Source organism: Botrytis fragariae (genome assembly GCF_013461495.1).
Source record: "Botrytis fragariae strain BVB16 chromosome Unknown tig00000001, whole genome shotgun sequence".
NCBI classification, from domain to species: Eukaryota; Fungi; Ascomycota; class Leotiomycetes; order Helotiales; family Sclerotiniaceae; genus Botrytis; species Botrytis fragariae.
Window position 1 is genome coordinate 1,913,874 of NW_023500987.1, and position 22,265 is coordinate 1,936,138.

Consider the following 22,265-nt stretch of genomic DNA (forward strand, 5'->3'; position numbering starts at 1 on the left):
TTTGATACATTGGACCTTCAAGATGTTGGCCAAGCAAGCTCTTTTTATCTCTGCACTTCTGCCATTGATTCAAGCCCAAGAATCTACTTCAGAAACGGTTTTGGGTGTTTATATTTTCCATCGTCATGGAGATCGTACTACAAAATCATATGCTCCCACATCTTTAACAGATCTTGGTTACGCTCAAGTTTATGATTCTGGAAATTTCTATCGAAACAGATACATCGATTCCAACGCCTCTTCCCCTCTTTACAAGATCAGTTCAGACATAGCTAAGGTCTCTCAATTAAATGTCCAAGCACCAGTCGATAATGTCCTTCAGAATTCTGCATCCGGATTTCTTCAAGGTTTATACCCACCTGTTGGTGCAACATTGGGAAGCCAAACACTTGCCAATGGCACAAGTATTGAAGCCCCGCTAGGTGGTTTTCAACTCATTCCTGTCAATGCTGTTGCTACAGCATCTAGCAGTGCCAACTCCGAGAGTTCGTCCTGGCTACAAGGCTCCAGTGGTTGTGGAAATGCTGTCACCAGCTCCAACAACTACTTCTATTCGGAAGAATATGCGAGCCTTCTTAATTCGACTAAGAGCTTCTACCAAAGCCTTCTCCCTGTGATTAACACCACCTTCAATTCCAGCACGGATACTTTCAAGAATGCATATACAAGTAAGATCTAATTGCTCCAGTTTGCTATGTGTATTGTTAACAGATATAAGTTTATGACTACATTCACGTCTCTACCATTCACAATTCGTCTATTCCTTCCGATGACCTTCTCACAGATGAGACACAATCTCAATTATTAGCTCTAGCCAACACTCACGAGTTCAATCTCGCATATAATGCTTCAGATACCATTCGTGCGATTGCAGGATCTACATTGGCAGCACAGATGTAAGTCTTTAATTCATCATACCACACTCAAGATCATAAGATGAAAGTGCACATTCGTCATTCTCAAGCCAGCACGATTATTACTCCATCATCTCCAAAATCACTACAACCTAATCGAATCAACTAACACATACTAGTCTCCAACAACTCAACACCACCATCACGGGTAAATCCGCCGTCCCAGTCTCCATCCAATTCGGCGCCTACGCCTCCTTCCTCTCCTTCTTCGGACTTTCCGGCCTCTCCACCCTCTCCCCAAACTTCACCGGCATCGTCGACTACGCCTCCTCCATGACCTTCGAGCTCCTTACCAACGCCACCGTCTCCAACACCTCCTACCCCTCCCCCTCCGACATCTCCGTCCGTTTCTACTTCTCCAACGGCACCGCCTCCGAGAACCCCCTCGTCTCCTACCCCCTCTTCAACCAATCAGAACTCACTCTCCCCTACACCACTTTCGTCGACGAAATGAACAAATTCGCCATCGGAGACCAAGATGCCTGGTGCACCGCCTGTGGAGAATCAACAGGAGATTGCGCGTCTTCAACTGCATCCTCTTCTTCGAGCTCGGGCTCCAGCTCCTCGGGAAATAGCGAGGGAAATGGAGGCATGTCGAAAGCGGTTGCGGGAGTGATTGGCGCAATGGTTACGCTAGCGGTGGTTTTGGGTCTTGAGGCGTTGGTGTTGGTGGTTGCGGGTTTGAGGGTTGTGAGTAGAAAGAGATTGGGAGCGGGGAATGCAGGGACGGCGGCGGTGGCTGGTGAGCAGGGTGGGAAGTAAGAGGAGGTGAATGATGAGAATGAACAGGTGGGGAATGTGATATGGGGGAGTTAGTGTTAAGTAATGATAATGCGGTTAGAGGGAATATGGAATGGGGGTTGAAAGCGCTCATTGATTACGATGATATGAAACGATAATTCCAAAAGCTTAAAATACATCCAGGAAATGTGTTTATATTGAATAGGCGTACCATATGATCGACAAAATGACAAAGTTCTTTGTGTGTCCCTATAATATCATACAGTACCACTTGAAATGGCCCTCACACTAATAAGTTTAGAACTCCAACTCAGACCATAGTTTATTATAATCATTCATTGAATGTGTAATCCTATTTATCTATACCTATACAAACAAGTAGTATCCATCTATCCTACTACTCTCATATACCCATAATTCGCGAACATCGCGTGATTTTCGTCATGACCCCATCCTATGCAACAATACAATAACCAACTCCAAATAAATGCTTCATCAGACCATATCCTCAAACAAAAGCGCTCAAACCACGCAACGCTATGCAACGAAATACAAATCAGTACAAAAACCCACTAATCCAACCCCTCTCCATTCAAAATGCTTTTCAAAATGCCCGCTCCCAATCCCTCCACCGCAGCCGCAACCTCTTTCTCCCCAACACAACTAGCCACTCTCTTCTCATCTCCCACTCCCACACCGGATCCGAATCGCCCGGGTCTACCTCGTGCCCTGACTCCTCCACTCAATACAAACGAACCATTTTTTCCATCGACCGCCGCGACTAATGATAGCGTTTCGAGACTTCCTACCACATCTCTGAATTCCGTGCTCGTTAAAGGATGTAAGATTGCGTCTCGAGTACAAAGCATGTTGTATGTGTTATACAATTGTTTGATGGTTGGAGCTAGGTTGTGAGATTTTGACGGCGTAGCGAGGAGATTGGAGGATTGAGAACGATTGCGTGATTCGAGAGCTAGGAGAGCGCAAAGGGCGGCTTTTTGTTGGAGATTAAGGGTCTTGAGACGTTGGGTCGAGCCATTTCCGAAGGTAGATGCGGTGATCTTGTTCACGTGCTGAATACTGGCGCGGGGGGCAGTTTCGACAGTGAGGGTTGCGAGGGATTGGGCCAAGGTTCGTGGACGGAACAAACTTTTGCTGGGGGTGTTTGTAATGGAGGAGAGATTGATGTTGTCCTCTAGGATTCGTTTGGAAGGGCTATCGAGGAGAACTTTGTCTTTGAGTTCTTGTTCGTGCTTTTGCTTGGTTTCGGTTTCGATTAAATCAATTGCTCTTCGGCAAATGTCGAAGGCTTTGCGTAAATCTCCAGTCTGGCTTGCTACTTTTCGGGAGCAAAGTTCAATGGCTGCTGGGTGGAGAAATGGTACGAAATTTGGAGTCGCGCTATCCGCGGGAACAAGTGACTTGAGGCGTGTCATGATGACAGTCTTGATCTGTAATGCGGTGTATGGAAGAAAAGGTAGTAGTTGTGGTTGTAGGTTTCGAGCCTTCAATCTTGGTAAGAAACGATCTGTAAGATCCAATGCATTTGCAATTCCGATAAGGATCAGGCGCGATGACTTCTGTAAAGACCATTCGAACAGCTTGTATAATATTTCCAGGTCCAACGTGAGGATGTGATCGATTTCGTCCAGCGTGATGAGGTAGACATCCTTGGTCTTTTTCCTCGAAACAAACATACTCTGTAAAGTCTTCTCTTCATCGCCGTCCAAAACCACTTCCTCGCCACAATAAGACTCCAGCAGTATACCATACAAATCCTTCGAGGTTTTCATGCTCATACAATTAACATACGTCTTGTGTAATGTGGTCGATTCTCCATATTCCGTCGTAACTTCGTTGATCATAGCACTTTTTCCAGTTCCAGGAGGTCCGCTAACATATATACACCCCCCACTTGTTTTGTCGACACAATTTTGTACAAAAGTTTTCAATTCGCCCTTTTCAGTCTCTCTTCCAACAAGTCGTCCAGGCTCTGAGCTCCGTGTGAAGATCTGTCGAGCTTGAGTATATACAGTCGCAATTGATCCACCGGGTGTTACAGGAGTCCTTGGAGTTCTAGGAGTCATTGGCTTTCCAGTAACAGTAACACGATGCCGAGGAGTTATTTGTACTTTTTTGGATAGCGCATCGCGATGTCGAGGTGTTTGAGGAGTAGGAGCTTGAGCTGTTTTGGATGCTTCTTCTATCAATGTTTTTTTCGGTAATGCGATCTTTCTACTTGCCAATCCATGTTTCGAAGGCGAGGACTTGACAGGTATAGATTCCGTCAATTCGTCAATGTCCATACAATCGTCATCGGAATCGTCGACCTCATCGCGCCTCTTGCGAGTAATGAAAGGATTTTCATTCTCGTCATTGTATATTTCTGTTTTTGCTTGTCGGTTTGCGCGCGTTGATGGTACTTTGAACTCTGTAGGATAAAAGTTAGAATGTTATTTAGATGTCTGCCGAATGACCCTTCGTACCTGCTATTGCTCTTGTGCTGCGGGTTCTTTTTCCTAAAACAGAAGGCATCATTGAGGATGTCTATATCTCTCTCTAACTCAATTCAAGTATATTCTTTCTCAATCACGGAAAGTTTTGCTTGGAGTTGAGAGAATTGAGGAAGTTGTAATGATGAGCAAATGGTAATATTCAATGGGTCGGATATTGATATGTAAAAGATCGCGTCGACGCGTTCGCGTATAGTGGATTTCACGCGTACTAACAACCCCTGAATTTCATGATTTCGGTGTAGCAGAGCAATAGTACGGCAACGGGCAAAGTCTAGTCTATGCACATGGCACGAGAATATGTAAGGAGGTGATGCAAGTCGTGATAATGTTGCATTTAAATAAGTATGTACACTGTATGGAATACCGGTAGACGAGAATGCACATGCAGATGATTAGATTCTACTTGCATTTAGGCCTATCTATAGGGTTATAAGATTATCATTTAAGCTTCACTGTCAAAATCTAGTTGTAAGCTATTGCGACTTCGACCGGAAGACTTCTCACGATGCTTTGCTATAGCATGTTAGAAATGACTTGGATCAAGTGGACCGTCGAACGGAGTATTTATTAGCCTAGCAAGAAGTGCTTGCATACTTTCGAATGCCAAAGATATTCAAAGACATGTAGACCAAACTAGACGTGCTCCAATATGTGATAAGTGTGATGTCCCTACAGATCTTTGGAAATCAATATTCCATATGCTATTTTAGGTATGGCACACCATACGAGATAGACCGATGGAACACGAATGTTAGAAATGCTATCACGTGGGTATGTCGAGTGGCTTTCTTGCCGTGGGAAGTGAAGATAACCTCATTGTCTACTTGCTCTGTAGGTAGTTGGTATAGTGCACATTACATTAAGTCACTCTAGACGGTTGTACCTGGAATACAGATCACGGGAAGGATTCGGGGCTCGGGATGGAAAAGAATGAAGAAAGTTGGTTCTTGGCATTACTATCATCTACAGAGTAGGTAGGTAGTCACTGCTAGGTAATGGATTAGTTTGGGCAGCAAGCAAACAAATTAGACGGGCAAACTTCTGGTCGACTTTTCCAAACTTGCTTCATGTTACACTTCACAACCTTCACAGATTCGCATGTATGATCATCTACATCACAACCACACAACCACACAATCATACAACAAGAACCAATGTCAATATCAATATCAATACCAATATCAATACCAAGAAGACTTCTTTTTACTCGCATTCAATATAATCAATGCACAAAGCTTCTATACGATAGGTACCCGTAGGTATCCCACCACACCCCATCAGGCTTCGTAGCCGCCCATCTTTTGTGCCAGGGTATTTGCCTTACCCTTCACGATGACTGGCTTCAGGATAAAAGCTGTGTATGCAAGTTTGACTGCCCCGCTCTTCCTATTCGTTATTCGTTCAGATTCACTCATTTCAATCAAATACCATCTTCTAACCTGTTAAACTTGTTCTCCAAGTTTGATTTCTTAACTCGTAAGCTCCTTCTCTTCATTCTTGTGTCTTTACACGGATTCGTATCCCAGAACTTTTCCCGTTTCGCATTTCACGCCGTGAAGAAGTTTACAACAGGTCGCTGGATCTTCCTTCTTACAGGCTTTCTTATCGTTTATCTGTTTCTGCCCTACAGGCCTTTTTCGTGGCCGCTGTAAGCTTTGATACTACCTGACGCAACTTTCCCCCGCCTCGCCGGTAAAGAGCTTGGCTCCATTTCAGCTATCTGTTCAGCAGATTATTGAAGGAAGAACTCGTATTAAGAAGAATCTACCACCCTATTTGCAAGTTAATCTAGCGGAGCGCTTGTAATCTGTACAAGATGGCCCGGCGCACTGGGAAACCCGGCGATGAGTTATTCATGCAACGTCCTGGCGATGGTTGCGATAGTCCTACCGTCACCATAGAACCTTTGAGAATTGTAAAGCCGACAAGTCCACCCAGACATCGAGCGGAATCGAGCTCTTCTAGTCGATTTGCATCTCCACCTCCTGCGAACAAGCATACATTCCCCTTGCCACCAGGTGCCTCGAGCTCCGCAAACCCTTTACCATATCCCGATGATGACGATGACGACCTGTTTCAGAAGAAACCAAACCCTCCTTATCCTGACAACCGAGGAAAGGCTCCACAAAGGATCCAGCTGAGCGATCAAGAAAATAGAACATCTGGAGAAAATAGCAGGCAGAATGCGTATGATACAGCACCACGATTTACAAGTCCGATAGAGAAGACTGGGCCAGGGCTATCGGAAAGAAGGGGGAATGCACCACAGCCCTTGCCTGCTTCTCCAGAAATAAGCTCCCCTGATAGAGAGGGAATGTTTGGCAGGATACCTCCAAAGGAACCAATTCTTTCAACTGGCGCAAGTGCGTACTCGGAGGGCAACAGACACTATTATCCTCCTCCTATTCCTAAACCTACCTCCTCTAATGCGGTGCCTGCAATACTTTCACCAACCCCAAGAAATGATATGAACAGATTCGCTTCTACGGCTTCAACTTCTACTACTAGAGCAAATAGGGGATCCCCACCTCCCCCAGAAACTCCTATCGATCCACCAGGTGAACTTGGAGGTGGTGGAATCGAGGCCCGATATGCTGCATCTGGAATTGCAGGCGCTGCAACTTTAAGTAGTTTACAGGCGCAAAATGCTGCTGCTGCTCAGCGAGCTAATCAATATGCGCCGCCTCCTGTTCCACAAATGCCACAATCGCCGCCCGCCAGACCTTGGACTCCAACAGAGTCTCCGGAGAATGCCCCGCATGGCCCACCTAGAGTATATCAAGGCTTAAATGAAATCACTCCATCGTCGCCTCCACCCGCTGTCACTCGGCCCCAAAGACAAGGTTCGGCGCCACCAGCTAACACTCTGGAGCAGGACTTTCAGCGCATGCAAATGTCTGCTGAAGAGCCACCGCCAGCTTATTCTAGTGTGACTCCTGGGGCCAATAATTCACAGGCGTACCCTGTTGAGAAACAACAGCGTACCAATCCACCTGCTGCCATAGACACTACACCAAAACCGAATATTGCACCACCATTAGCAACGCCCGCAAATAACCCTGACCACCCTGCATTTGCAAACGAGCCACGACAGGAACAAATTCCACATCAACAGCCTACTGAAGCTGGCCCGTCAGCTCAGCCTGTCAATATTTCTCCTTTTCAAGGCGCTGGCCCGTCATCTCCACCACCGCTCCCAGAGGGCTGGATTGCTCATCTCGATCAGAACTCTGGTCAGTATTATTACATTCATCTTCCTACTCAAGCCACTCAATGGGAATTTCCCAAGGGCCCTACACCATTGAATGATGTTCCGCTTTCACCAGTACAATCCACCTATGCTGGATATGGAAATCCCATGGCGTCCCCGGGTTTGAGTATGTTCAACAAACAATCTCTTGCATCACCTGGCTTTCAAGGAATGGCCTCGCCTGGTTTCATTGGCTCGCCAGGATTTCCTCCGCACACCCCGGGCTATGCGGAGAGTATTATGAGTATGGCGTCAGGCACGCCAACTACTGCAGGATTTTCTGGGCCCCCTCCCACCGCAGGGGTTGACATGTATAAGGTTGTTCCCACGAATGGCGTGTATTTTGGTCCTTATTTGCGATACGTGAATATGGATATGGAGAATGGTGTATGGCTGGGTACAATTATGCTCGTAACAGATGCTCCACAACCACCAACTATTCATATCCATCAAAGCGTCGATCTGTCGCCGAATCCCAGGCAACTCAAACCAAACCCAATTTACACACATCAAAGATGGGTCTTCTATCGCTATGATGTAGATTTGAAGATGGGAGAAGGTCCAGGTGATAAGTGGACCTATGCTATAACTTCGCATTTGGGTTGCACGCGATATGAGTTTTTGGTAGCTGGACGTTTCGAGACAAATTGGAGATTTATTGCGCATTCTGGCAATGATTTTGCTATGAATACTACCGTCAACGAGCGTTCAAAACTTGGCGGTATTGGTTTCATGTGGAAAGACATCTTGCAGAAGAACGTTGAATGTGGTGGTTTCCACGTGCAGTTGGGTTTAGGTGATCAAATCTATGGTGATAGACTATGGAAGGAAGTTCCTTTGCTGAAGCAATGGCTTGCTATGAGTGGCAAAGAAAATCGAAGAAGTGCGGCATGGACAGCGAGACATGAGGAGGACGTCTCGCATGCTTACTTCCATTACTATACTAGTCATTTTGACCAACCATACTTAAGGGAGGCATTTGCTCAAATTCCTCACATACTACAGATTGATGACCATGACATGTAAGTTTTCGAAAATGTTTTTCTTCACTTTTACTGTCACTAACACTTTTAAGTTTTGATGGTTATGGCTCTTATCCAGAATACATGCAAAATTCCAACATGTTCAAAAATATTGGTCGTATCGGTATTGAGATGTATCTCCTCTTTCAGCACCACACCACCGTTGACATTCTTCGAAATGTTAGCACCGATATCGATTTATTTACAATTACCGGAACTGGCTGGCACTTTGTCAAGTATCTGGGACCTTCCGTTGTTGTGGTAGGCCCAGATTGTCGATCAGAACGTACTCAACGCCAAGTTCTCGCTGGTCCTACCTACCAAGGCATTTTCCCTAAAGTAGCCACTTTACCTCCGAGTGTACAACACTGCATATGGATGATATCGGTCCCTGTGGTATATCCACGACTCGAAGCCGTAGAAAGTCTCGCACATACCATGGCCACAGGTAAGAAAGCTGTGAATAGCACGTATAACTTGCTCGGAAAAGTCACAAGTTCCGTGGCTGGAGTAGTGGGAGGTAAAGAAGCCGTGGCAACTGGCTTTTCTCATGTTAAGAAGGCAGTTGGCAAGTCGGGTTTGATGGGAGGTGTGCTTAACACATTTGGTGATATTGATATTGCGGATGAGTTGAGAGATATGTGGACACACGAGAGTAAAGATTTGGAACGAACATATTTAATACGGACTCTGCAAGGAATTGCTCATCAGAAGGGTATTAGGATGACATTCCTATCTGGCGGTAAGTTATCTATGCATCTATTACAGAAGTATAATTTGCTGACTTGTTCCTAGACGTAAATTGTTGCGGTGCAGGACTTGTCCACGATCCTTCTCACCCCTCTGACCACAAGACCATGTATCAAATCATCGCATCTGCAGTTGTCGCCGCTCCGCCTCCATCATATGTTCTCAAGATGCTTCACAACAATAAACCACTTTACGTTCCTCAAAATGGTGTCAAAACAACAAATCAAATCAGCGATACCAAAGAAGACATGATGGAGATATTCCAGACAGACACCAATGGGGGACCACGGGATATGAAGAAGTTAATGGGAAGGAGAAATTACGTAGCGTTTGTTGCTTTCGATCCAGATTCAATGATGGGCGGCATGAGTGCAAATGGAAGTATGCACAGTGGAAACGCTGGGTTGGCAAAGTTGAGTCTGGCTGTTGATTTTGTGGTGCAAGGGGATGGAGGATTCAGCCCACCTACTAAATATGGCCCTGTTATTGTACCAAGTTTGGAGTTTGGCAGATAATGTGAGGAAGAGGAAGGATTGGATCGGTTTGCGATTTGCAATATGCAGAAGAGGTATCAGAAACGCGGTGCAGTTAATGAGATACTCTCGTGACGATTGCGATCTTGATATATATTTATTGGATAGTCGAATAGAGGTTGTCTTTTGTACTGTATTATATTCACTATTCACCTCGAAAGCTTTTAGAATTAAATATCCTCGGAAAGAAATCTTGAATTTCAGAGCATATATTCGCAAGATCTCTTCAATCTGTGTACAATCAAATTGTGGTCATTAGATGTCTCGAGACTGTCTACTCGTGTAGATCAAACGATAGTAAATGATAATGATACTCGACGAGTGGAGCCAAGGGTTCTCGCTAGATCAATATCTTAATCAGCTTATATCCCTGTCAGACTATGCCCCTCATTCCCCCTTCTAGTAAAACAGCCAGACCGCCAAAGTGTCAACTTTCTAAACTCAATCCTTCACTTCCTTCCAATTTCACTTCTCTCGTTCATTTTTCAATTTTACCTTCAAACAAAACATTTCAAAATGTCAGACGCCATAATTGCCAGTTTCCCCCCTCTCGCGGAGCGACCCATCAAAAACACCATCTGTCTTTTCGATGTTGATGGAACTCTCTCTCCTGCGCGGCTAGTATGTTACTCCCAACTTCTCAACGCCTTTCACTATGCCTCAACTAACATTCAAAACTATAGTCTGCCTCCGCAGAAATGCTCAATCTCCTTGCCGCCCTCCGCCAAAAATGCGCCGTCGGTTATGTAGGTGGCAGCGACATGGCCAAGCAACAAGAACAACTCGGCACTGCTGAGATCCCCGTTACCTCCATCTTCGATTTCTGCTTCGCCGAAAACGGTCTCACAGCTTTCAAGAGCGGTGTTCCCCTTCAATCGAATAGCTTCATCAAATGGATTGGGGAGTCCCAATACAAAGAGTTGGTCAGATTCATCTTGCATTATGTTGCGGATTTGGATATCCCAGTGAAGAGAGGAACATTTATCGAATTCAGAAATGGCATGATCAATGTTAGCCCAATTGGTAGAAATGCGAGTGTTGTGGAGAGAAATGAGTATGAGGTCTATGATAAGGAACATCATATCAGAGAGAAATTCATCGAGGCCTTGAGGGAAAAGTTTACTGGTCTGGACTTGACGTGAGTTTTTTGATCGCTCGGAAAATTAATGATGGGCTATACTAATAACTTGCGATGCAGTTACTCAATCGGTGGTCAAATTTCTTTCGACGTCTTCCCTACTGGCTGGGACAAGACATACTGTCTCCAACATCTTGAGAATGACGCAAAGCGCCCAGGTGGTATTGAATACACTACTATTCATTTCTTTGGAGATAAGACATACAAGGGAGGAAACGACTACGAGATTTATGAGGACCCCAGGACAATTGGTCACAGTGTGAAGAATCCAGATGATACCATGAGAGATATTAGACAGCTTTTCGACCTTTAGGTATATGGCATTTGCTGTAACGAGGTATAGATATTAATTTCAAGGGGAAATAGGACAAAATTTATATTCATCTATTCCAAGCCCGATCTTGATATCCGATGATTACCTCTCGCGCGAACAGCAAAGCATTTTTGGAGGCTAACGTGGAGTGGATTGACAATCTCTAGACTATATATTCGACACGATATTGACTATTTTTCTCCTATTGGAAAAGAAAATCCATAAAGCTAATGATCTAAATGATTGTATAAGATAAGAGGGGAATAACAAGATTATCCCCCTCGGGGATAACACAAGTTGCATTATTTCCCGAATCATATGAACAATCCATTTCAAACTCTAGATTTCCATAGCCTTGAATAACGCTTCCATTCGTACAAGCCCACTGATGATTCGGCTCATAATAAATCGTTCCTTTGTTTGGCGAACCGTCACTATGGGGATTGCTATCGCCGATGAAGGAAACTCGATACGCTACTCCCGCACAGAAAACAACTCCATTGCCGACGTCGTAGCGACGAAATCCAGCTGGGTTAGTCTGCTCGCATCGGTTGTATTCGTCAGGAGTGTTGATACCGATTTTTACATCGTCCGGAGGGCCGAAACCAGCGGGTTGCAAGGGAAGACCGGTGTAACAGCCGTTTATGCCGCATTCATCGCAGGGACCGAGATTGCCATCACAGCCTACGAGGCCGTCAGAGGTAGAGTTGACACATACGTTGGCTGGAGAGATTCTTAGCTTGGATTTTATAGGATGGATTTGGGGAGTGGCATGGAAATGAGGAGGAAATAAGTACTTACGAACGTTCACTTGGTTAACGCAATCTAAATTTTGCGTGGAATTAAACCAGACGAAACTCGTCACCTCCCAGGTAGGTATGACGTCGCATTCTGGGGGTGGGGTGACAGATTGACGAGTTTGGAGATGGGAGGTGAGGGGCGTGCATATTGCTGTGCGTAGAAAGAGGAATATCAGGGGGGCGGTGAATTTTGTTAACATTTTGATGACTTTGAGAGTTTGAGTGAGATTGATTGTCTTTTTAGTCAAGCAAACGTTGTTATGTTGATTTAGCAATGGGAAAGTAGACGAGTATTAGTAGTACATGAGTAGTTCCTGATTCACAAAATTCATGAATATCATAGTCTGTAAGTGGATATGATGACAGAGGGGTACATTGACAACACGAAGATCGAAAATTCTTCAGTAGAACAGCCTGAATGGCTGGAATCGGTCATGCCCAATGAGAATGCCATCATCTTCGTATATCTGCAGCGAGGATCTTCCGGATGTCATCCCAGGTGGATTTTTCGGGTAAGGCTTGGCAGATTTCGCCAGCTGAAATGGGCTCGCCCATACCGATATACGAAATGCGCATGGACAACCTGGACGCAAAATTTTACGTTATGTGATTACTGTGCATGGTCTTTGCGAGCCAAGCCATTCCTTCCGGATTATCAAGCGCGTCATAAATCGGGTATCGCGAATGGTAAATCGAGAACTTTTCTCTGCTTCGCCGGCCGGTTCGTGTTCAAGGCGGGGGAGTGATGTGTTGGGTAAGTGAGTACGTGAAAACCCCGGCCTCGAGAACCGCGTTTTCGTATACGTACGCCACTGGTGGACTGGTGCATCGTACGAGTACGCGATAAATCTAGAGTTAGAGTGGTTCTGGATGGAAGGGGGATGTTGGGTTGCTAGAGCATAGTCTGCTCTTGAAATTTCTGTTCTGTGAAGAATGGTAGCTGGCATGCCATTCATTACTTGCGTTGTCAGCTGTAACGTTACACGCGACTTCTGCAAATCTTCCAATATTTAATTGCCTACAGCTCAGTTCTGTAGAGTCAGAAGGTGCGCTGGTTAGAAAGGCTGGTTGGGGATTGTGACATGGCAGATTTTTGGAGAGCTAGATCAATGGTATCTGGATGGTCTGCTTGACGTACGTCTGTATATGTCGATGTTACGGCGGCGATTATGCGGACCTCTTGATTCGTCTCTAGTGCACGCTTGTGTGAGAATATAATTGTCTGACAGTGCGTGGATACTGGAATACGCTTGGAGCAGTGTGGTGAGATAGGGGTTTCTAGGGAATCTCTCGATCACTTGTGCATTTTTACGTGCTAGAGGGACCCTGTCGAGATAATGTATTGAGAACTGTAGGCGGGAGATTGTATCAGGTGAGATTGAAGCGATTGGAGGTATTGATCAAGAAGCGTGCGGGATGAATATTCCCTGCAAAATGCCTGGAGGACTTTGAAAGTTCACATTCTATTAATGGCAGTGGTCAGTAGCGACAACAATTGTTGTCGATGAGAAAGTCACTTATATGCGTTTTAGTCGTTTGATTTCTTGAACTTTCAAATGACATTCTTCTCTCATATCTCGGAAATGGATGGATAACTTTTTCCGTCGCTTTTGGTATGGAGAATGTGCAGCTGTGTGCTCACTCTTCTTTATTAAAGCTTTGTTTGTGAATCGATATTTGGAAGTATTCTTTCGGCAATTGGCTATACAGTTGGTGAGAGAACGCATCCAACGAACGCCCAGTTGAAAAAATGCATCGACTTAAGCCCTCGCTTTGTCAGAGGAAGTTCTCTCGAGCCATATGATCGTGGGGCTTTGTATATCTATGACGATGATATTTGGAGCTTAAGAATCCTTCATAGTTTGGATAGAGATCATTTGTAAATTGTCACCGCAGAGTGTCGCTTCTTCATTGCCTCAAGTTTCGATGCAAGGACAAGCGATATCTTAACTTTACCACATAACTTAACTCGATTGAAAAAATGACACCACGCTTTCCATCTACTTCGGCGTTTCCAAGAGGTAAGGAAGCTTTCTCATTGTTTGAAAGTTCCATAATGAGCGCATGAAACAACGCCTTATTAATACTAGTAAGAATAGATGCACTTCATCCAAACACTTCCTGGACCCTAAACACAATCTCCTATAAACTTTGCACTTTCATGGGCAGAGGGTTCCTAGACAATCTTGTCATTCTGCACTAATTTCCCACCAAGTCTATGTATCAGTTTGCCAGCTGGAGTAAGTTGCTTGCGTCTTAGATGACACTCGTCAATTTCTGTCTGTCAAAGCATGACAAGTAGGTCTTTATCTCCCGTGGAAATCAAAACAAATGATTGACATATATAAGGTTTCCAAACCTAAGTGAGCAGATTACCGATAGTTATATTGGTAATATTGTATAACATGCCCCGGAATAATAGAAACGTAAGACAAAAAGCATTTTAATTTGTATGGAACTCAAGTCAATTCCGCTCACCATCACTAGAAGGCTTATTGCAATACGCCAGACTGTGCCATCAACATACTGCCAAACGTCAAAATGAAAATGACACACTCACGCCTCCTCACATGATAGGGCACTCACATGATCACACCCTCCTGCATACCTCCGCTTCTCATCGCTCCAGTCCGATCAAAACCAATTGTTGCACATCTCATCGTTTGAACCCGATCAGACCTCCCCCAAAACCATTTGTTGCACATCTGAATTTCGCCTTCGACCGCCGTGGCTTTCCTCATCCATGTACTCACGGCGAAGTCGATACGCATATTCACGCATTTATTCAAGTGCATCGATCTATCAAACGAAAGAAGAACACTCAACCCCTATCAGATTATCCTGTAATCCCCAAGCGCGAAGTCTGAATCTTAAGAGTATGTATTTCATCTCTCAAAGAGATATGATTGGATGGATAAACTCAGTCGATAAATGCTAGTCTTTGCAGTAGTCAAAATGTTCCAGATCGTACGATATGCAACAGTTTGGTGAATGTGGAATGTGGAATGTGGAAGGTGGGTGCGTGGTTGCATGGGTGTATGCAAGTATGCGGCGGGAAGGTGCAGGCTGGTGTAACGATGGCGATTGGCTGGGCAGTTGGCTGGTGTGGTGATGGATGCATCGCATCTGTCGAGTAGATTCAGGAGTTGATGTCGAATACGAAATCTAGTTGGAGATTTTTCGGCGGTTGTGAATATAACATGGAGGGCAGTACATACAAATGGATGCATTTCATTTTTTCCCGATATTCGAACTCTACCTTTTGTTTATGTTTGTTATCGATAGAGATCTGTGTTAATTGTGGCTGTTGACGCTCTATGGCCGGCGTCAGAATGAATTCTCATTGCTCTGAATCGTAAGCTAGATTATCTTTCCATCTCTCCATTACTTCCTTAGTTATCATTAAAGAGAACGAGATTCTACCAGGCAATTTCGAGAGAAAAAGATCAATTGAGCACTTTAGCAACTCATGCAGTCAACCGAGACGTTCATCCCCGAAGGCGACGCATCCTAAACTCAACCGTATCAGACGCTGCAGTTCGATCATCGGGAGCTTTTGTCGTCACTGATATTGTGTACACTTTATTGTGTAGATCTGAAGAAGCCAGACGCGACATCATAGGCGAAGGATCTCCAGACTTTGGATAGGGGAGGGGGAATCGAAATGTTTACCAGTTAAAAAGATGCCTACGTCGCGAAGAGGGAGGGGTCAATGATTCAACTCAAGAAGCAAACACCTTGATATCATATTGATCTTGTAATCATCTCAGCTGCTGATACACACCTTTAGGTAGCCTCCAGCTTAAACAAGTAGATAATACTACGATCTGAATCTAGATCGTGATTGCAGAATTACATGTTTAAGCTCACCATAAAGCCTGTGTTCCAAATCTCTTACGCTTGAATATATACTCGCAAGTGAGATATATCGCAATCGCTCGGTTGAAAATGCAGACAGTTGTGATTGGAAAGTATCGTGCAACCACATCAGCTGTGCTAGAACATTGGGTATATTATTAGAAGACCGAGCAGGGCATTTCTGACATCATCTTATTTCCGCGGAAAGACGTACTTTATTGGTATGTAAAGCAAGTCACTTGGCGGACGTCTAGAGTCGATTTGACAAGGCCATATCTCGAGCTTTTAAGACTCGACTGTGTTACTTCTAGTATGATAGCCTAAATATCGAGAGGCAGAGTGGTGCATGTATTGGAGGTAAGAGCGTTGTTTCCAAAGCTTCTTTTGTATAACGTACCAATAATGCACACAAACATGTTCAGTTTAAGCATGACCAAGTCTGGGGATTCATTCGGAAGAGAAAGAATGCACTTGAAAAGCTTGCAAGCATCGATCACTCGATATTGTATAGCTTTGATTCAAAGATTGGATGACTGTGGCAAAACAAGCAATCTCATTATGTTTGTCTCATGGTTTATTGATATTTCACAATCGCAGCAGATAGTTCGAAACTCGTGTTCCCATTATTCCCTAATTTCTCACTCAAGATTTTCATACCTCAATCTAACTCTGATACGCCAACGCGCTTCTCATTTTGAAATATTCTCCTACCACGATTGCTTCGTATTTCCTTTTCTCTCCCTCCTGTGCACATTCCTCGAGAACTTCTATCGATTTATCCGTATCTGGCCCGCAGAAATATGGGATCGAATAACGCGCTTGTGTCATTCTTACTCCTTCCTCGGTGATTGTGTAGCGAGATGTTGAGGGGGGAGTTGAACGCGATGGAGTGAGGATTTGAGATCATCTGTATACATTAATATGTTGGAAATTATACACCATACGATAAGAGTATAGGAAATGGAGAGAGAGAGAAATGAAGAAGGGATGAAATACCATTAGTCCATCTCATCAGTAGATCACCTATATTCATTACAATAGCATTCGGAACCGGATCTGCCCTGATGAATTCACCAGGTTTCTTCGGGTGCTCGATTTCCAATCCTCCGCACTCGTCTTGAAATACCATGGTGATACTTCCAAAATCGGTGTGGGCTGGTAGTCTTACCGCAAGTCCGGTTTCGATTTCAGAGGCGGGAATGGGAGGATAGTGAAGGAGTCGTAGTTGGTTAGTATGCCCGGAATGGAAATCCGCGAGTAAGGAGGGAGTTTGAAGCTCTAGTCCTGTACCTAGGGCTAGGAGAATTGTTTGAGCTGTAGTAGAGAGACGGTGGTAGAAGGATTGCATGAAGCAGTGGAAATTTGGGAGTGTGGATTCGGGAAGCCAGATGTTTGGCTGGGAGGGATTTTTCTCGGAGCCGATTTCATAACTTTCCTGTGAGGATGCTGTTAGTTCACCTTGACCAAAGCCGATTTGGGTGAGCGTCTTTTGTAGTTGCAGCTTGTGATAGAGTAAGATCAGAAAGGTAAGAGGGTATCCCAAATGATCAAACAAACTCACTTTACAATCCTTCACTCCCCTCATTTTCTCCCCCAACTCAGTACTATCACTAATAACCTGATATACTTTCTCCAAGCCCGGATACGAGTATCCTCTATGGACACTTGGACCGGGTGGATGCGGCGCTTGCATTTTTGCCTCGTGTGAAAGAGCGAAAAGCTGTTTCGTCATTGCGAAAGCTTCTTCGAGTAATGAGGAGGGGATATCATGGTTTATGATGTATACAAAACCGAAATGACGACAAGCATTGACGAGGGCTTTTGCAGTTTCGAGACGAGATGTTGGAGATGCAGGATATAAGAAGGGGGTAAAGTCGACAATGGGAATTGCGGAGGTGGAATTGGACGCCATGTTGAGGAGTTGTTTAAATAGCTTTGAATGTTGAAGTAGTTTCAAACATTGGAAGTATTTCGGATCGGAAATAACATATCTGATGATATTATCGTCAGGAATTCGAAATAGGAATCTTTAACTAGACTGCAGTCCGGAATTTTGGAAACACTGTCAGCAAGAACTATCTTATGAGAAGTGAAACGGAATCGTAAATGACGGTTGGAACAGGTGAGATATAGTATTCAATGAAGGAGGTAATAAATCGTGACGGAGTCCACACACAGTATAGTCTCTGCTATCTTTCGAAGCAAAAATTTGGAGTATGGCACCAGCTTCGCAATACCGATATGTACACCTAGCGAGCGACTGATTACACAGTGTTACCACACTAGCATATCCTGAAACCATCAGCTTGTTGAGCCAATACACATCGACCATTCTTCGATCTCCCTTGAATAGAATTGAACAACATGCGAAAGGCTGACAAATCCAAACAATTGTCCTACTATACTAGATGTATCTCGTCACTCCGCCGAGAATGAATGAGGGGTTGGGTCTGGGGTCGTACGTCGTTGACCGTTGATGTGAGTGTGCATATGTTTAGTCAGCACTGTGAAACCCTCGGCATATGCCAGTCAATATGAACTAAAGTTATTGCCTTATAGCAGTTTTTATTGGTCAGGTTTCGGGTTTGAAGGACGGTACATGGAAATTACTGGTTTGGGTATGTGTTGAGCAACATGTACACTTGCCTTCGATGTCTCTTCCTTGAACTCTAAAAACACCCCTTTCTAAAGTATTCCCAACAAGAAATTGTTTCTAGATCGATATCAGTGCTATCGTTTACCTGACCTTCAATAAATCATTCCTGCAATAATCTATCACTGGACACTACACACAATTCGAGTTATATGGGCGGTGTGAATTGCTTAGACACGCATGCCCACTGACTTACCGTGTACATTCTGGTACAGTAATATTTCCACCGTATAGAGAGCCTCTTCTCAAGGATAAAGAAACACCACCGTCAACTGGGAGCGTTCATATGGTGCTGTACTCAGCTAGTAGCATCCCAGTCTCACATGTAACTGCAAAGAGTGAATAACTACGGTGAGTCAGGTGCTGCAGACTGCAATTTCCGACCTAGCCTCGCTTTTCTTTTCACTCATCAATATTTCTCGAGGTTTTCAGAGAAACCACCCTTCCACAACAGAAACAACTACATCCATCCCTCGGTCAAATTATGATCAACAGACAGATTTATAACGGCAACGTTCTAACGCAAGCAGCTTATTTGAATGGGCATCTTGACTCTCGTGAAATGCAACTCGAAATTTGAGATAAGTTCTTTCGGAGCAGGCAGCTTAGTTCCAATCTGCTAGTAAGCCTATGAGAGATTCATATTGGAAGTACATGAAATTTTTAGACCCAGCTACTTCTAGCCTCACGGAACCGCATTGCCAGTAGAGCAGAAGAGATGAAAAAGAAGCGATCGAGTAACATGCATCATCCTATGAGAGATGTAATAGAAAAATGGGATGAAGGACTTCGCGAAGAACAAGAGTCAGATAAAGATAAAATGGGAGCAGACTCCTTAATAGGTATGTAGGAAACAATGGAGTCTGCGACTTGAATGAAATGATAGGAGGCACTTGCATGATTTACACTCAAACGAGGTGAGGGAGGACAAATTAGAGGAGGTCATGAAGCATGATGAATAATATCGACCCGAACTCTTCGAGAAAAATAGAAAGAAAAAAGCTGACAGTTAACGCGAGTATTCAGGAGGCTATCGATACTTCGAGTTCCTCTTTGGTCTCTCGTTTTTCCCACAACTCGGATGCCTTCCTTCCAGAATTCATTTCATCCATTGATGCAGTACAAGGATTTTGATCCCCAACTTCGCATTCTCTTCAGGACAGCCTCACCTGCACCCCAGAAGCGTGGGGGTGCTGCCCAGCAGGCAATACGTATGAAACTATCCCAATAAAGCTTTCTTCATGCTTCCCAGTATTCCAGCCGCATCAAGATATATGAATAGAAACAATAGAGATGAAATCCATCTAGGCATTCAAAAGCGAAATATGTACGAAACTTATGCCTTCCTTTCATTAGTATAAACTACAAAATCAATGTCGGGAGATTCCGGCTCGTGCGAGAAAAAAAAGGTAACCAGAAGCATTGACCCCCATACATACAAATTCACTCCACCCATCTCCTCGCTTACTTCTTCGCTTTAAGTATTTTTCTAGAACGTACAGGAACGCCCCCCCGTCTAATCTAAATATGTACTGCCGAAAAGCGGAGCTTGCAATGACCCATCGAGCGAGCCGAGTGAGCTAATTCTTAGTCAATCTTTAGTTTAAAGATAACAGGAACGATAAAGACATCCACACATGTGATAGGTTGAAAGAGATGTCAAGGCTTTTTGTCATGCGGGATTCCATTGGGTGGTTTCAACGACGATAAGGCTAATGAGTTCCAGGGGCAGAAACTAGATGTTTTCAGGTTAGGAAGCGTAGCTTATCTGGAGTAAAAGATAAGAGGTTTATTGATTATTTGTTGATAATTTTGAGAGGTCAAAGGGGAGATTTTGAGAGATTGGAGATTGGGGGACTGATTGATGTCTTAGGAGAGGAGAGAATAGAAGAATACGTCATGATGGGAGAAGATGTAATTTCAGCTTGAAACTGGGCTATGTATGATATATCTGGGCAGATTGATTGTTTGGAGCAGAATTGGTAAATCTTACGAGTTGTTGCATAGAAATCGAAGATAGGCGAAGATGAAGGGGTAAGTGAAGATACTCACACAATGATATATCACCGTTGCATTGGGACCGAAAAAAAAGCAACGGAAAAAGCCTTAAGAAGTACAAAGAAAAATTTGATGTCCATGAGCATACCATTCTATGCAATACCAGTAGCCACAGACTACCAAGTAGCAAGATAGGCACATAGGGTACCTTTTTTGCGGGCGCCACACGCGGGGGGGCAGACAAGCATGTTGACGACAAGCTGGGGAGAGGAAAGGATGTGAGAGTGTGGGTGAGGAGCGAAATCGGGGGAAGATTGTTCTGGATATTGAATTCTTTCGTATGAATGATCAGCTGAGATGGAATCCTTTGATCAAAAAGAAAAAGAAAGAAAAGAAGACAAGTCACTCCTGACACTCACGCGGGAATCAGACTTTTTAAATATGACATTGGGCTTTGATATCAACCTGTCTCTCAAACATAGTGAACCAGTCAATGCAATTATCATCAGATCGTATCAAATCAGATAATCAATCCTCCAAACTCAAACCAAAAACATGTCTCTGTCATTCGCGCCCTGTCTCGAGCGTGCTTACCTACTTTTCGGAGATATCCCTACGACCCGCATGAATACATAGCTCCTTTACTAAAGTATTCAATTCTCGTGCGTCAACATGGGCTATGCTCGTCAAGGATATGTACCCCATAATTGAAGGTTGGGAAGTCGTGGATCTGTAATTTCTGTAATTTCAGTAAATGGGTGATATCGGAAGGTAGAGAGGATTAATGTGGTCGAGAAAATGACTACCAATCTCCGTGCAGATGTGAAGATAATAATTTGTGAAAAATTCACATGTGTTGGGAGACCTTGAAGTACCAGATTAGATGAAAATGGAAATAGAAGCAGAAATCGCAATAGCCTCATTTCTCTTTCTTGATGAAACTTGTAAGCCTCAAGTATTGATTAGACTTTCAGCCATAATCGTGGGATGTGTATCTTCGTATCATATGCTGCCTGACAATTGCGATTTCGGGCATGACATGATTCGATATGCTCAAAGATCTAATCAGAAACTATGCATTGACTGGCTTACATTTTGGGATTTGGGGGAATCAAGATACACATATAATTGACCAATGATATGTGATATCATATCTTCAGATGTCATTTGTGTCACAAACATCTACATGTCTCACGACCTTCATATCTCTTGGCCCATAGTACGAAATTCGAATCTGGAGCCGTTAATTTTCCCGAGTCCTTTTTAATTGTGCTTCAAGCCGCGCATGGGATAAATGAGTCCACCTCTCACACGAACATCCCACGTCGAATCCAGAGACATGGGTACGGAGCAAGAAACTAAACTGGGTAAACTCTCGGCCCGTCGATCTCAAAAGATCTGCCTAGTACAGTGTACTGTTGCTTGTAGACTCGTAGACCTCATCCGAATTCGCGTAAAGAATGAAAATGGTCTTCCCTGCGAGCTGATCAATATTTGGATGTGATTGGCATATTTGGACGGATCGCTTGTGGTGAAACTACCGTTCAGATGTATTTTGCTAGACGGAATAACCGACAGATAGATCCTTTGGGTCAGAGTACCTAGGCCGCTACGTATACTGTAAACAGTGTTGAATGGATGGATGGTTGGATGCTCGAACTTTGAGTAAAGTTGGTATAATTATCCGATCTCTTGGTACATATCCCTCCCTGTCCACAACATGGATGCATGGCTTGGTATTTGTGGTTTCTCGAAGATGCTTGTCCAAGGCGTTCCTCA

At 44.1% G+C, this 22,265-nt stretch overlaps 7 protein-coding genes across 7 annotated transcripts; 4 read left to right on the forward strand and 3 right to left on the reverse strand.

The window, feature by feature from the left end:
• Nucleotides 1-22: 22 nt before the first annotated feature.
• On the forward strand, nt 23-1,676 carry Bfra_000587 (putative histidine acid phosphatase protein; the record flags this gene model as incomplete). Its single annotated transcript, XM_037331033.1, has 3 exons — nt 23-668; nt 719-896; nt 1,034-1,676. The coding sequence occupies 3 exons, from the start codon at nt 23-25 to the stop codon at nt 1,674-1,676; spliced, it is 1,467 nt and encodes a 488-aa protein (XP_037197366.1).
• Nucleotides 1,677-2,227: 551 nt separating this feature from the next.
• On the reverse strand, nt 2,228-4,190 carry Bfra_000588 (putative cell division control protein cdc6 protein; the record flags this gene model as incomplete). Its single annotated transcript, XM_037331034.1, has 2 exons — nt 2,228-4,086; nt 4,142-4,190. 2 exons carry the CDS (start codon nt 4,188-4,190, stop codon nt 2,228-2,230), a joined length of 1,908 nt encoding a protein of 635 aa, XP_037197367.1.
• Nucleotides 4,191-5,987: 1,797 nt separating this feature from the next.
• Bfra_000589 (putative ww domain-containing protein) lies at nt 5,988-9,708 on the forward strand (the record flags this gene model as incomplete). Its single annotated transcript, XM_037331035.1, has 3 exons — nt 5,988-8,443; nt 8,497-9,185; nt 9,239-9,708. 3 exons carry the CDS (start codon nt 5,988-5,990, stop codon nt 9,706-9,708), a joined length of 3,615 nt encoding a protein of 1,204 aa, XP_037197368.1.
• Nucleotides 9,709-10,242: 534 nt separating this feature from the next.
• On the forward strand, nt 10,243-11,233 carry Bfra_000590 (putative phosphomannomutase protein; the record flags this gene model as incomplete). The annotated part of the gene is made up of 3 exons (XM_037331036.1): nt 10,243-10,347; nt 10,410-10,864; nt 10,925-11,233. 3 exons carry the CDS (start codon nt 10,243-10,245, stop codon nt 11,175-11,177), a joined length of 813 nt encoding a protein of 270 aa, XP_037197369.1. The 3' UTR covers nt 11,178-11,233.
• Nucleotides 11,234-11,613: 380 nt separating this feature from the next.
• Bfra_000591 (uncharacterized protein) lies at nt 11,614-11,916 on the forward strand (the record flags this gene model as incomplete). Its single annotated transcript, XM_037331037.1, has 1 exon — nt 11,614-11,916. The coding sequence occupies one exon, from the start codon at nt 11,614-11,616 to the stop codon at nt 11,914-11,916; it is 303 nt and encodes a 100-aa protein (XP_037197370.1).
• A 4,493-nt stretch (nt 11,917-16,409) lies between these two features.
• Nucleotides 16,410-16,663, reverse strand: Bfra_000592 (putative thymine dioxygenase protein; the record flags this gene model as incomplete). Its single annotated transcript, XM_037331038.1, has 2 exons — nt 16,410-16,465; nt 16,504-16,663. The coding sequence occupies 2 exons, from the start codon at nt 16,661-16,663 to the stop codon at nt 16,410-16,412; spliced, it is 216 nt and encodes a 71-aa protein (XP_037197371.1).
• A 2-nt stretch (nt 16,664-16,665) lies between these two features.
• Bfra_000593 (putative thymine dioxygenase protein) lies at nt 16,666-17,747 on the reverse strand (the record flags this gene model as incomplete). The annotated part of the gene is made up of 3 exons (XM_037331039.1): nt 16,666-16,742; nt 16,832-17,336; nt 17,397-17,747. 3 exons carry the CDS (start codon nt 17,745-17,747, stop codon nt 16,666-16,668), a joined length of 933 nt encoding a protein of 310 aa, XP_037197372.1.
• Nucleotides 17,748-22,265: the final 4,518 nt, after the last annotated feature.